General features: G+C 37.2%; 1 protein-coding gene across 5 annotated transcripts in view; it reads right to left on the bottom strand.

Moving 5' to 3' along the window:
* Positions 1–3422: 3422 nt before the first annotated feature.
* Positions 3423–16334, bottom strand: part of RNF20 (ring finger protein 20) — a 31406-nt gene continuing 18494 nt past the window's right edge. For all 5 annotated transcript variants that reach the window (XM_002820047.5, XM_054520379.2, XM_054520380.2 and 2 more), the window contains 7 exons: positions 16159–16276; positions 15427–15576; positions 12096–12308; positions 8795–8920; positions 8491–8631; positions 4756–4857; positions 3423–4521 (listed from right to left, as the gene is read on the bottom strand). In XM_002820047.5, the coding sequence (XP_002820093.2) occupies positions 4345–4521; positions 4756–4857; positions 8491–8631; positions 8795–8920; positions 12096–12308; positions 15427–15576; positions 16159–16276 (1027 nt within the window). In that variant the 3' untranslated portion in view covers positions 3423–4344. The remainder of the gene's footprint in view (positions 4522–4755; positions 4858–8490; positions 8632–8794; positions 8921–12095; positions 12309–15426; positions 15577–16158; positions 16277–16334) is intronic.

The following is a 16334-nucleotide window of genomic DNA, read 5'->3' as shown; positions in this document are numbered from 1 at the left end:
TATATATAAGTCTTTAGAAGACTTCAAAATGACTCAGAAAGTATTTTCACTTATTATCTACCTGACGACATGTACTCTATTAGTACAGGTCTCCAATTGGGATAAAAGAACAATGGAGGTCTCATAGTAGCATTTCAATCCTGTGGCTAACCTGAGTGGCCCTGGAAGCTATTTCCTCACTTCTAAAATAAGGACATGGTCTGAGTTCCCTTTCAGCTCTAATATCCTCAGAGCATATTATTATTTTATTAATGTGAATATAGCTTCCCTCAAAAAAAAAAAAAAAAGGTTAACTTACAATAAATGAAGCCTTTCTGCAGGTTTCCGTAGTGTAGTGGTTATCATGTGTGTCTTGCAGTAAGTGAAGTCTCAGCTATCATGGGCTGCCACTACAGAAGTGCTAGTTTTAGAATTCATAACAATTCCTTTTATTACCACAAAATAAATTAAAACTGTAGTTATATATTTTCGGATAATACAAATTTGAAGGGTTACTTCAATATATGCGGAAAGATTGTTTCTTCTTAGGGGGTGAAAAAAAGAAAGAGTAATAAGGTTTGAATCACACACTGGCACAGTAAAGCAGACTTCTGAAGATCTGGCAGTAGAACCATGAAGCAGAATTAACTTAATCATGAAAAACTTTACTGACTACTATGTGCCTCTGCTAGATATTAGGGATTAGACTGTTAAGACATTGTTCTTTTCATGTCCTTTAGTAATTGTGAAGTAGGCTATAAATAAGACCTTAATAGCTAACATTTGGAACAGACCAAACATGGGCAGGAATCCCAGAAGGTAAAGCTCATTCTTTCTGATAGGACAACTTTTAAGTATTTCCAAACTTTAAGATCTAGAAAATTTGTAAGTATTTCTATGCCATGGGTTTCCTATTGTGCAAACCCAATCTAACCTACATATAATCCACCATTTTTCTACTAATCTCAGTGTATCTGTCTTATCATCAGTAAAGCAGACTTCTGCAATAATGACTGATCAAAACTTTTCTGCAGATCCACTGGGACATGGGTTTATCTGGCAGTCCTCAGATAAATCTTCAAAGAACAATATGTAAAGGCATTCTACATCCTAGCAAATGACAATGGGAATAAAGATGAGAGCAGCATATGCTTCCAGCAAGTGTAAGCATCACCATCCTAGTAGGTTTAGAAGACTGATGATTATTTATTGTCTAGAATCTGCACAAAATCAAATCACAGTCATCACTCTAGTGGCATGTACATTAAACTATTTGCATCAAATTCCGTCCATTGAAGAACAAGGAAGCCTACGGATCTGGACAGAGAAAAAGGAAAAGGAATTGCAATGGAAATTCATGTAAGAAAACAATTGCAGAAACAGCTCAATACCTTTGAAAAAGATCCCTATAGTAAGTAAGAAGATAAGATCCAAGCCATGTAGTTATGCATGCCTCAGAGCACACCTGACTTTGGTCAAAATCACTAAGAAATTTCCAAGGTAACAATGAAAGAAAGAAAAAAGAGAGGGAGAGACCATCCCTACAAAATCTGAAACGGTTTTTGTTTGTTTTTGAGACAGGGTCTACTGTGTCACCCAGGCTGGAGTGCATGGCATAATCACAGCTCACAGCAGCCTTAACCTCCAGTGCTCAAGCTATACTCCCGCTGCAGTCTCCCAAGTAGCTGGGACTACAGGTGTGTACCACCACAGCCAGCTAATTTTTGAAATTTTCTGTAGAGACGGGGTCTCCCTATCTTGCCTGGGCTGGTCTCAAACTCCTGGGCTCAAGCGATCCTCCTGTCTCAGCCTTCCAAACTGCTGGGATTATAGGTATGAGCCATTGCACCCAGCCTGAAGTGTTTTTAAGAAATGAGAAGCCTCTAGGATGTCTACAATAATCTTTGAAATTGGCATTTATAAGCACTACCTTAAAGAAATTACCCTTTAAAGTTCATATGGATCAAGGGCTGTGATTGCTAACTAGGATCCAAAAAAGCTACGAATAATGTACATACAATACAAATAAAATTTGGTATGCAGTTTGGGAGTATTCCTAAAGTGCATTCATTGACCTCTTCTGTAGTGAGAGAAGCCAACTGCCAAAAAATCACCATCATTTTTGGTTGTTATCTGAAAATGACCTTGAGAGCTCAATTTGTATTGCCGGGACCTCAAGTCGGTTGGGATCAGGGGCTCCCTCCTCATCTCAACTAGAGGAACTTCCTCTAAAACCAACTTCCCATGGGGCCAGTGGTTTCCTCCACAACATTCCACAGGCCTTATGGTCCCCTGGTGCTGGGCAGCTGGCTTTCTCAGCCAATTGTCACAAACAGCCAACAGCCAAGCCCAAACCACCTGTTGACCAAGCAGTATATCTGCACCCAACCAACAAAGTTATGCTCAAGCTTACCCTATAAGAAGAGCAAGAAGCAAGGGGAAAGTGTCCTATTACTAAATGAAAACTCACTGTGTCCAGAAGCAGGAGCTAATCCTGTCATGATGGCTCTGTCGGGGTGGGGATGTTTGCTGAGCAGGGGGATCAAGGGACCCACGACCTCTCTTGATGACCTAGTAAGATTCTCCAATTAGACTCATTGCTTAATTCATACCACATGACTTTGTGGAATTCAGTGCAAATCCTGTTGATTATAGCTGGTGACCACAAAAAGACACAGAATTTGCTCTTACCTGTCTTCTAGGACAGGTGGTGATCAAGAAGGATCCATTTTACACAACCCCTTGCCAGAGATTTATAAAACCTCTGGTTTGCTGGTTACTATAACACATAACGCAGCTGGGCATGGGGGCTCACACCTGTAATCAAAACACTTTGGGAGGCCAAGGAAGGCGGATCACCTGAAGTCAGGAGTTTGAGATCAGCCTGGCCAACATGGTAAAACCCCATCTCTGCTAAAAATACGAAAATTAGCTGGACATGGTGGTGGGCACCTGTAATCCCAGCTACTCGGGAGGCTGAGGCAGGAGAATTGCTTGGACCCAGGAGGCGGAGGTGGCAGTTAGCCAAGATTGTGTCACTGCACTCCAGCCTGGGCAACAAGAGCAAAACTCCATCTCAAAAAACAACAAAAAAAACCCACCACCACATGATGCAAGAACTCTCACCCTAAAGCTAGAGGCAGCAATATGCTCCCCCAAAAAACAAACTATAGTCTCTTATCCCACATAATGAACTATGAAAGATAACTGAGTAGTCAAATAAATTAATCTTTTAGGCATAATTTCTCCATAGAATAGACTCAATAAAAGAATTGGGAGAAAAGTGCTTCAATTAAGCAAAGATCTAAATACTTTAAACAAGGCCAACTGCTTAACCTAAGCTGATTACTTCCATGCAAGAGAATTTAATTCTATAACTGCAGATATAAAATCAACTCGTAATAATAAAGACAAAAGTTTCAAAGAAAAACCATAAACACAAATGCAAACTGAATCCTGCTTTAATTCAAGCATGTGGAGAACAAAGTCCTACAGAAACATTCCACAGAATTTTCTGGAAAAGAGGGATCACAACAACCCCTGTAAAAAGGAACCGACAGTAATTCATAGCTCACCAAGTTCTCTCCGTATCAAATTCCCAGAATACCCACAAGATTTCTTCACCAGCTCAGTCCTGACACACCCTCTTCAATCTTTATTTCATTAGAAGACAAAGGGTCATATTATTTAAAATTATTCTAGTCTCAAGAAATTTAAAGACTTGAAGTAGTAGAGCATTCAAAACTTAAATAACTTTAACAAGAAAGCCAGCTGATCTTAACAAGTTACTCCTCTAGTAAATGGGAAATAGACTGAATCATCCTAGACATAATTTCATTAGGGCTGCAAAGCACCCAGGGGAGAGGAGCACAATTATACCATTTTGTAATCCACATTCACAAAAAGTTTGCTACCCAAATGAAGAAAACTTTGTGCCCATAGACAACTTATTTTTTAAAATATCACTCCCCAAAAGTAGCCATGTTTCCACTTTTGTTCCCTTCTCCACATCAAAAATACCAACTTGATTTCTTCAGGAGGAATGGACAATCCAAGTTTATACAGTGGGCTGGAAAAAGAAAACACTGAAAAGTCTAAAAGCGCAAAATAAACAAAGCTGGGAGGGAAGACAATAAGAGTTATTTGTTTCTAATTCATTCTGAAACCCAAGGCTTGTATTTACCAGTCCTTTCTGCTAAAGTCATCCAGCTATTGAAGAGGACAGCCTGGAAGTAAAGTCTGGAGGAAAGGTAGTTGACTGATAAACTGTCCTACAGGTGACAGTCAAGGAGAGAAGAGGTACAGGTTTGGTGGTTAATGAATAAGTTCCTGACTAGCCAGCTCCTCTTCTTCTCTTGACTTAGATCAACCAATGTAGATGCGATGAAAATCATTGGCACCAAAAGCAGCATTACACTTGGGACATTTGCGCTGGCGGGTGTCATAGCGTGTCTTCACACACTCAAAGCAGAAGACGTGAAAACACTTAGTAAGAACAGCATCCTTTTTACGCATGTTACAGCACGGACAGGTCAAGCGTGCCTAAAAAGAAAAGATGTCAGAGTTTGAGTAACCATGAAAGTTTATTATCCAAATGGCTCTCATATAGTACACAACCAAGAAGAAAACCCACAAGGCACTAAAAAAAGAGCATCATTTCCCCCCGCCCGCCAAAATAAACCATTCTCTGGTTACTATCATGCAAATTATTCTCCCAGTCTATTAGGCCACTTAAAGCCTTGACAAAAAACAAATCACTGAGGCATTTTTTCTAACCTTGTAATCCTTAATCTCTTCCATCAGAATCTCATCACACTTGGGTACATTGTCTGGTTTCTTTGTGGTCTCCAGCTTCCTGCGAAGTCTAGAGATGTCCTCCTGTGGTAGGATAGCATACCCATTAGACACACTTACCCAAATCTATCATTTTTTTTTTCTCAGATTTTACTTTATTTATTTTTATTATTATTATACTTTAAGTTTTAGGGTACATGTGCACAATGTGCAGGTTAGTTACATATGTATACATGTGCCATGCTGGTGTGCTGCACCCATTAACTCGTCATTTAGCATTAGGTATATCTCCTAATGCTATCCCTCCCCACTCCCCCCACCCCACAACAGTCCCCAGAGTGTCATGTTCCCCTTCCTGTGTCCATGTGTTCTCATTGTTCAATTCCCATCTATGAGTGAGAACATGCGGTGTTTGGTTTTTTGTTCTTGCGACAGTTTACTGAGAATGATGATTTCCAATTTCATCCATGTCCCTACAAAGGACATGAACTCATCATTTTTTATGGCTGCATAGTATTCCATGGTGTATATGTGCCACATTTTCTTAATCCAGTCGATCACTGATGGACATTTGGGTTGGTTCCAAGTCTTTGCTATTGTGAATAGTGCCGCAATAAACATACGTGTGCATGTGTCTTTATAGCAGCATGATTTATAGTCCTTTGGGTATATATCTAGTAATGGGATGGCTGGGTCAAATGGTATTTCTAGTTCTAGATCCCTGAGGAATCGCCACACTGACTTCCACAATAGTTGAACTAGTTTACAGTCCCACCAACAGTGTAAAAATGTTCCTATTTCTCCACATCCTCTCCAGCACCTGTTGTTTCCTGACTTTTAAATGATCGCCATTCTAACTGGTGTGAGATGGTATCTCATTGTGGTTTTGATTTGCATTTCTCTGATGGCCAGTGATGATGAGCATTTTTTCATGTGTCTTTTGGCTGCATAAATGTCTTCTTTTGAGAAGTGTCTGTTCATGTCCTTTGCCCACTTTTTGATGGGGTTGTTTGTTTTTTTTCTTGTAAATTTGTTTGAGTTCATTGTAGATTATGGATATTAGCCCTTTGTCAGATGAGTAGGTTGTGAAAATTTTCTCCAATTTTGTAGGTTGCCTGTTCACTCTGATGGTAGTTTCTTTTGCTGTGCAGAAGCTCTTTAGTTTAATTAGATCTCATTTTTCAATTTTGGCTTTTGTTGCCATTGCTTTTGGTGTTTTAGACATGAAGTCCTTGCCCATGCCTATGTCCTGAATGGTAATGCCTAGGTTTTCTTCTAGGGTTTTTATGGTTTTAGGTCTAACGTTTAAGCCTTTAATCCATCTTGAATTAATTTTTGTATAAGGTGTAAGGAAGGGATCCAGTGTCAGCTTTCTACATATGGCTAGTGAGTTTTCCCAGCACCATTTATTAAATATGGAATCCTTTCCCCATTTCTTGTTTTTCTCAGGTTTGTCAAAGATCAGATAGTTGTAGATATGCAGCGTTATTTCTGAGGGCTCTGTTCTGTTCCATTGATCTATGTCTCTGTTTTGGTACCAGTAGCATGCTGTTTTGGTTACTGTAGCCTTGTAGTATAGTTTGAAGTCAGGTAGCGTGATGCCTCCAGCTTTGTTCTTTTGGCTTAGGATTGACTTGGCGATGTGGGCTCTTTTTTGGTGCCATATGAACTTTAAAGTAGTTTTTTCCAATTCTGTGAAGAAAGTCATTGGTAGCTTGATGGGGATAGCATTGAATCTGTAAATTACCTTGGGCAGTATGGCCATTTTCACGATATTGATTCTTCCTACCCATGAGCATGGAATGTTCTTCCATTTGTTTGTATCCTCTTTTATTTCCTTGAGCAGTGGTTTATAGTTCTCCTTGAAGAGGTCCTTCATGTCCCTTGTAAGTTGGATTCCTAAGTATTTTATTCTCTTTGAAGCAATTGTGAATGGGAGTTCACTCATGATTTGGCTCTCTGTTTGTCTGTTATTGGTGTATAAGAATGCTTGTGATTTTTGTACATTGATTTTGTATCCTGAGACTTTGCTGAAGTTGCTTATCAGCTTAAGGAGATTTTGGGCTGAGACAATGGGGTTTTCTAGATATACAATCATGTCGTCTGCAAACAGGGACAATTTGATTTCCTCTTTTCCTAATTGAATACCCTTTATTTCCTTCTCCTGCCTAATTGCCCTGGCCAGAACTTCCAACACTATGTTGAACAGGAGTGGTGAGAGAGGGCATCCCTGTCTTGTGCCAGTTTTCAAAGGGAATGCTTCCAGTTTTTGCCCATTCAGTATGACATTGGCTGTGGGTTTGTCATAGATAGCTCTTATTATTTTGAGATACGTCCCATCAATACCTAATTTATTGAGAGTTTTTAGCATGAAGGGTTGTTGAATTTTGTCAAAGGCCTTTTCTGCATCTATTGAGATAATCATGTGGTTTTTGTCTCTGGTTCTGTTTATATGCTGGATTACATTTATTGATTTGCATATATTGAACCAGCCTTGCATCCCAGGGATGAAGCCCACTTGATCATGGTGGATAAGCTTTTTGATGTGCTGCTGGATTCGGTTTGCCAGTATTTTATTGAGGATTTTTGCATCAATGTTCATCAAGGATATTGGTCTAAAATTCTCTTTTTTGGCTGTGTCTCTGCCCGGCTTTGGTATCAGGATGATGCTGGCCTCATAAAATGAGTTAGGGAGGATTCCCTCTTTTTCTATTGATTGGAATAGTTTCAGAAGGAATGGTACCAGTTCCTCCTTGTACCTCTGGTAGAATTCGGCTGTGACTCCATCTGGTCCTGGACTCTTTTTTGGTTGGTAAGCTATTGATTATTGCCACAATTTCAGATCCTGTTATTGGTCTATTCAGAGATTCAACTTCTTCCTGGTTTAGTCTTGGGAGCGTGTATGTGTCAAGGAATTTATCCATTTCTTCTAGATTTTCTAGTTTATTTGCGTAGAGGTGTTTGTAGTATTCTCTGATGGTAGTTCGTATTCAGTGGGATCAGTGCGGACTTAATAGACATCTACAGAACTCTCCACCCCAAATCAACAGAATATACATTTTTTTCAGCACCAAATCTACCATTTTTGAGAAAAATAAGAGACTTGAGTTTTCTGTTGTGAAAAGAGAGGACTTTCTGTCCTTTTATGGTGAATTATCTTGTAGAAATGTAGAGAACTGCAAACAGCAGGATATTTTCTTTTGTTTCAGAAGAGGCAACCATAATTATATCCCCAAATTAGAATTGCATCTAACTATTACCAATTCAGTCCTGTGAAAACACATCTAAGAGTTTAGAGGATAGTCTATTTTGTTTTATAGTAATTAGTTTTAAGCTGAAGGTAGAATGGTTTAAAATAATTCAGAGACTTATGGATAAGGACAGAAAGACATCATGAGAAACAGCTAGCATGACAAAAATAGAGACATTATACGAGAACTTGAAAATCCTCTACTGCTGCTATGCTGTTACTTCTTTAACAATTTACTAATTCATTAATTTAACAAATATTTATTTTGTGCCTACTAGGTGCGAGGCACCATAAAAGAGTCTGAGGATATGGTAGTGAAGAAAACAGACTTACTCTCTTCCCTCAACAAACTCCCTCAAGTCTAGTAGGAAATGACATACATTGGACTAATGATTCTTTCATGATATGGGTCACTTCCGACCTCAGAAAACACCTAAAAGGTGACAAGAAAAGACAATTGCTTTTACCTGGGCTCGTTTGAAATTGAACATGTCCTTTTCTTTGGTAACACTGTTCTCCACGATCTCATCCTGAAAATCATGTAGCTTCTTCTGAGCCAACTCCAGTTGTGCTTTGAGGTCATCTGCAAGCTGGGCTGCCTCCATTGCCTATGTAGGATGTACAAATAAGTAACACCATTGTATCACCTATTATTCCCAGTGAGGCAAAATGTTAGCCCAAGTTGAAGGAATAAAGTGAACTTATAATCTCAACAGGGTTATACTTATTTGTTCCGCTGAGACTAACCATCATTAGATTAATCAATCATACCTTGCGTTTATTCATCTCTAAGGCTTGGGTCCTAAGACCCAGCTCTTTCTCCCCTGTGCCAATGTTGCTCTGTAACAGATGCTCCTTCTCTTCCAGCTTCCTTACTACCTGTAGCTGGGCATCAACCTTTGAACAGAAAATCAGATTTTAACACAAATGAAAAGATAAAAAAAAAAGAAAAAAAACTATTCTATTAATCTATAAGCCCACAAAATACAATATGTTAGAAATCTCAAACTATTACTGATTTTGCCCATGAACCCTTCAAAATACATCAAGACTATGATAACTGAAAGCTTTACTTTTAATATAAAATATTGTGGAAGATGCAATAAGAGTCTGAAAAATGACTGAAAAGATTCTTCTCCAAATTGCCAAAAATAGAGAATGCATGCTAATGCTTAAAACCTGGCAATTCATACTATAACATATAAATTAGAACTCAAACAAAGTCCAAGAGTATTTCCTTCAGAATGGCTAGACATTCTAAAAGAGTCTTTTTTGAAATTAATGCACAAAGTAGAATCAAACAATATTAAAGTGTAAAAAGTAAAATCACAAACACCCACCTCCTAACCTCACCCACAACTCATCCCAGTATGTGGAGGTAACCATTCTAACAGTTTCTCACGCTGCCTTCAAAAAGCATATCAAAAAGATAGTCCACCATGATCAAGTGGGTCTCATACCAGGGATGCAGGGATGGTTTGACATCCGCAAGTCAATAAATGTTATACACCATATAAACAGAACTAAAAAAAAAAATCACATGATCATCTCAATAGATGCAGAAAAAGCATTTGACAAAATCCAGCATCCTTTTATGATTAAAACCCTCAGCAAAATCAGCATAGAAGGGACATACCTTAAGGTAATAAAAGCCATCTATGACAATCCCACAGCCAACATTACACTGAACAAGGAAAAGTTGAAAGCATTCCCCCTGAGAACTGGAACAAGACACAGATGCCACTCTCACCATTTCCATTCAACATGGTACTGGAAGTCCTAGCCAGAGCAATCAGACAAGAGAAAGAAATAAAAGGCATCCAAACTGGTAATGAGGAAGTCAAACTGTCACTGTTTGCTGATCACATTATCATATACCTAGAAAACCCTAAAGACTCATCCAAAAAGCTGCTAGAGCTGGTAAATGAATTCAGCAAAGCTTCACTATACAAAATTAATGTACACAAATCAGAGTTCTGCTATACACCAACAGCAACCAAACTGAGAATCATATCAAGAACTCAAACCCTTTGACAATAGCTGCAAAAAAAATAAAATAAAATACTTAGGAATATACTTAACCAAGAACGTGAAAGACCTTGACAAGAAAAATTACAAAACACTGCTGAAAGAAATCATAGATGACACAAACAAATGGAAACACATCCCATGCTCATGGATGGGTAGAATCAATATTGTGAAAATGACCATACTGCCAAAAGCAATCTACAAATTAAATGCAATTCCCATCAAAATACCAACATCATTCTTCACGGAACTAGAAAAAACAATCCTAAAACGCATATGGAACCAAAAAAGAGCATACATTGCCAAAGCAAGACTAAGCAAAATGAACAAATCTGGAGGCATCACATTACCTGACTTCAAACTATACTATAAAGCCATAGTCACAAAAACAGCATGGTACTGGTATAAAAATAGGCATGTAAACCAATGAAACAGAATAGAGAACCCAGAAATAAAGCCAAATACGTAGTCAACTGATCTTTGACAAACCAAACAAAAACATAAAGTGGGAAGGGACACCCTATTAAACAAATGGTGGTAGGATAATTGGCAAGCCACATGTAGAAGAATGGAACTGGATCCTCATCTCTCACCCTATACAAAAATCAACTCAAGATGGATCAAAGACTTAAATCTAAGACCTGAAATCATAAAAATTCTAGAAGGCAACATTGGAAAAATCCTTCTAGACAATGGCTTAGGCAAAGACTTCATGACCAAGAACCCAAAAGCAAATGCAACAAAAGAAACGATAAATAGATGAAACTTAATTAAACGAAAAAGCTTCTGCACAGCAAAAAAAAAAATCATCAGGGTAAACAGACAACCCATAGAGTGGGAGAAAAAAATCTATACATCCAACAAAGGACTAATATCCAGAATCTACAAGGAACTCAAACAAATCAGCAAGAACAAAACAAACAATCCCACCAAAAAGTGGGCTAAGGACATGAATATACAATTCTCAAAAGAAGATATACAAATGGCCAACAAACATAAGAAAAATGCTCAACATCATTAATTATCACGGAAATGTAAATCAAAACCTCAATGCAATACCACCTCACTTTGCAGGAATGGCCATAATCAAAAAATCAAAAAATAATAGGTGTTGGCATGGATGTGATGAAAAGGGGAACACTTTTACACTGTTGGTGGGAATGTAAACTAGTACAACCACTATGGAAAACAGTATGGAGAGTCCTTAATGAACTAAAAGTACACCTACCACTTGATTCAGCAATCCCACTTCCAGGTATCTACCCAGAGGAAGTCACACCATGGAACACTACTCAGCCATAAAAAGGAACAAAATAATGGCATTCACAGCAATCCGGATGGAATTGGAATTGGAGACCAATATTCTAAGTGAAGTAACTCAGGAATGGAAAACCAAACATTGTATGTCCTCACTCATAAGTAGGAGCTAAGCTGTGAGGACGCAAAGGCGTAAGAATGATACAATAAACTTTCGTGACTTGGTGGAGGGAGGCAAGGGACAATAGACTACACACTGGGTACAATGTACACTGCTTGGGTTATGGGTGCACCAAAATCTTGGTATCACCACTAAAGAACTTATTCATGTAACCAAACACCACCTGTTCCCCAAAACCTACAGAAATTAAAAAAAAAAAAAAGTAAAATCACACATACCTCCTAACCTCACCCACAACTCATCCCAATATCCAGAAGTAACAATTCTAACAGTTTCTCATGCAGCCTTCCAGAAATTTTTAAAATATACAGCACAGGAACACAAGTAAACATACACTTTAACTCAAAAAGGATAACAAAACAAGTCACTTGATTTTATTTCAGACATGTTTCCATATTAGCAGATCCATATTTGACAGCTACACTGTACTCTTTTGTAGGAATAACAGTAGAGATGTATAATTTATTTACCAATACCCTAATGATGAACATTTAGTTTTCAAATTTTTTTCCAACCACAAATATGTGCCACAATAATCATTCTTATATCATCACGTAGAAAGCACCCTATTTCAACAGAATAGAAAGCTCTACTCATCCTAATTACCTGAGTCTTCAGAGTCAACACCTGGTCTGCCAGCTCCTCCTTCTCTTCTTTAAGCAACTTATGGATCTGATTGGACTTGATACGCTCTGACATAAGCTTGAAATTTGCATCATCCTTCTCCCGCAATTGCTGCATCAAACGGATATTTTGCTCCTGCATGTCTTCAAAGGCCTGGCCTGTGACATCCATCTCAGAGAGGAGTGCTTCTTCTTCCTAAAGGATGGAGGAAGAGATTTCATTTTAGAAGAATCTTCCAACTTCAATGGAAGAGCACAGGAAACTAAACTTTCCCACTGTTCATTTAGATATAAATTAATTTAGTGACAGAGTTTTAAGAAGCTGTGTTTTGTCACTAGGCATACAGAAGCTCTATTATCTGAAGTCATTGGCACCAATTGTTGGTCTGATACTTATTAGTTGATCTGTACTCAACGTCAGTTAAAGTAGACAATAAGTGTATTTACCTTAATCTAGACAAACGGATCAAGCAGCAATTGGTTAAGAGTACTTTCATCATAACCTCTCACATTTTCTCATGCTTTTCCACAATTAAAATACTGGATCTACAGGATTTCCAGCAGTTGCAAACATCTAAAGCCTTGTAACAATCTGATAGGTGAAGACTGGTATCTAATAATAGGTTTACTTTATATCTATCTCATTATAAGTGAGACTGAGCATCTTTTCATATGGTTAAGACCACTTGTATTCTTTCTATAACCTACTCATTTCTTTTGCCTATTCTTCCATTGGATTCTTGAGTTTTTTTCCCTATTTTGGAGAGGTTTTTTTGTATCAGATAAGCCTTCTTTGTAATAAGAGTTAAAAATATTTTTTACTTTTTGTCATTTAATCTTTTGACATGGCTAACAGTGTTTTTTGCAATGTAGAAGTTTTGCATCATTTTAAAAAAAACTCAAAATTATCAATTTTTTGTTCATGTTTTCTAGCCTTTTATTCATAGAAAGGTCTCCACTCCAAATTATAAAGGAATTTATTAATGGTTTTCTTCTAGCTTTTTGATAGATGCATTTTTTAAAATATATCTATGATCCATTTGGAAATCATCCTAGTGTAGAGTATTCAAGTATGTATCTAACTTTTCTCTAATATTATTTTTTTTAATTTTGTCCCATCACATGTCACATTTTTTCTTTTTTTTAAATTAATTAATTTATGTGTTATTATTATACATTAGGTTTTAGGGTACATGTGCGCAATGTGCAGGTAAGTTGCATATGTATACATGTGCCATGCTGGTGCGCTGCACCCACTAACTCATCATCTAGCATTAGGTATATCTCCCAATGCTATCCCTCCCCACTCCCCCCACCCCACAACAGTCCCCAGAGTGTCATGTTCCCCTTCCTGTGTCCATGTGTTCTCATTGTTCAATTCCCACCTATGAGTGAGAATATGCGATGTTTGGTTTTTTGTTCTTGCGATAGTTTACTGAGAATGATGATTTCCAATTTCATCCATGTCCCTACAAAGGACATGAACTCATCATTTTTTATGGCTGCATAGTATTCCATGGTGTATATGTGCCACATTTTCTTAATCCAGTCTATCATTGTTGGACATTTGGCTTGGTTCCAAGTCTTTGCTATTGTGAATAGTGCCGCAATAAACATACGTGTGCATGTGTCTTTATAGCAGCATGATTTATAGTCCTTTGGGTATATACCCAGTAATGGGATGGCTGGGTCAAATGTCACATTTTTTCTTTTCCCCACTGATTTAAAACTATGTATTTAGCATATAATAAGTATCATGTGTACTTTCATCTATTTCTCAAGTTTCTATTCAGTTCTAATAGCCTGTCTAGTAGTCCCAAGCTATTTCATCTACAGAAACTTTATGTTTTAACATATGGAAGAGATCCCAGTGCTGTTCTTTTTCAATTTCTCTTGTTACTCTTGTTTACTTCTCCACATGTACTTTAAAACCAGTTTGTCTAGTACCAAAATAAACAAAAGCAAAACTTAAATAAAGCACTTTTATGAGATCACATTACGTTAATACATAAACTTAGAAAGACTGAACATTTTTAAGATAGTCATCCTATACAAGAACATAGTGTCTTTCTTTCTGCTTGTTCTAGAACCTATAATAGTATAATTTCCTGATAATTACCTTAAGAGAGAGGGAAGAAAAAAAAAGTGGCATTTATCAGATTTAAGAAAAGTCAAAATTACACTTTTTTTTTTTTGAGATGGGAGTTTTGCTCTTGTTGCCCAGGCTGGAGTGCAATGGCGCAATCTCGGCTCACTGCAACCTCCACTCCTGGGTTCCAGCAATTCTCCTGCCTCAGCCTCCCAAGTAGCTGGGATTACAGGCATGCGCCACCAAGCCCAGCTAATTTTTTTTTTTTTTTTTTTTTTAATAGAGATGGGGTTTCTCCATGTTGGTCAGGCTGGTCTTGAACTCTCGACTTCAGGTGATCCATCCACCTCAGTCACCCAAAGTGCTAGGATTACAGGCATGAGCCACCGCGCCCAGCCCAAAATTACACTTTTTAACAAAAGGAATGTGTATAGGATCTAATGAAGTTCTTCTTTTGAAGGCACTTCATGATCAACTTAACCATTAAACCTACTCCATCTCACTGATAGTTTGCTATTTCTTAGAAACAATGAAGGTGTACTAACAGAGAATACATATATGGTTTTTTCAAGCATTTTCAGTATCTTTATTATTGAATGTTAATAAAAATTCACTGGCATTTAAAAATAAATACATATTCATTATGAGGAGGAGAACAATCTCTATAGTTCTATGACCCCAAAATAGCCATAGTTAACATACTGCTTAATCAATGTTATTATATTGGTTAATAGATTATATCCTCATTATATATAAATCACATATTTATAAGCATAGTTTTTCTATGTAGTATATGTACTACATAGAAATATATAATGATATATATTTATAAGCATAGTTTTCTTAGTTTCATATATTTGTAATCATAATGCATATAAAATCTTACATCTTATTTTTCATTTTATATTCACTATAACCCTTAATTCCAGGTCAGTAAAGAAAGACTAGATCTTCAATAAATGTCTGAACAATAGCAGAGAACGACTAGATCTTCAATAAATGCCCATTTAAATAAAAGTAAATTTCTTGCCTCACAAATACACAAAACAAAATAACAGAAAGATTAAAGACTTGAAGGTAAGAATTAAAACACACACACAAAAAGGAAAAATACATATTAACAATCAAAAAAAGACCAAAATAAAAAAGCAAATTTCACTGGCAATAACTTACTGTCAAGTAACATTTACTCAAAAAGTCAATTAAATAAAGAAAGTGAGTCTACCTGCTTGGCCATGGCTAGCTTCTTCTGTAGGTATTCTATCTGCTCTTCCACTGCCCGGATCTTCCTCAAGGCATCCTCATCAGCCATTTTCTTGTTCTCTTTCTTCTCTTTATCTTCCAGATCCTTGAGTCTTTGCCTTAGATCTTCCAACTATAAGAGGAAAGGAATTGCACAAAAATAAAAAGTTATAATACATTTTCAAAAATCAATTAATACTGTGCAAATATAGAGGGTCCATAATACCAAGAGTCTTTACAGAATTATAGAACAAGATACATAATATACTAAAACATCACATAACACCATCTGTTTTAACATTACTCCATTCTTCTATGACATGCTTCTATAAGCAACACTTTTGAGAAGTGCACAGGTACCTTTCTTTAGAATAGTGGTTCTCATCCTTTTTTTTAGGCCTCAAAATTTTAAGAGCAGAAGACATTCCTTCCAAAAGTAATGAAAAAGATTATCCCTGCAGCAATGAATTACATAGGAAAAACAAGGAATAAATACTTTGGAAAGCCTACTTATAACCCCAGTAATTCAGATATATTTTACCATCCTATGGAGCATTTTAAAATCTCTACTTCAGATGGTCTTTGAAAAGGCAGAAAATGTTGCACTTAAACACTTATTTTAAAGATAAAGAAATTATATCGTTGGCAAGTATAAAGGAAAATCTCACAAATGAAGATTTTAACCAGAAGGATAGGTAATAGCAGACTAGAATACCTCTGCCTTAGACTTCTTCTCAGCTGCCATCAGCTGAACTTTGTCTCTCTGTTCCTTTGGGGCAGAACGGTACATATCCAGCAATAGTTTCATCTCCTTTTGGCTCTCCTGTGCCTTCCTATGACAGGCGTAGTAGAGGGAGGAGAACAATGTAACAAGAAAATAAAGGTCATCAG

The sequence above is a fragment of the Pongo abelii genome, chromosome 13 (assembly GCF_028885655.2).
Source record: "Pongo abelii isolate AG06213 chromosome 13, NHGRI_mPonAbe1-v2.0_pri, whole genome shotgun sequence".
Taxonomy (NCBI): domain Eukaryota; kingdom Metazoa; phylum Chordata; class Mammalia; order Primates; family Hominidae; genus Pongo; species Pongo abelii.
Note: the sequence above shows the minus strand (reverse complement) of the source record. Positions and strands in the feature narration are given on the sequence as shown.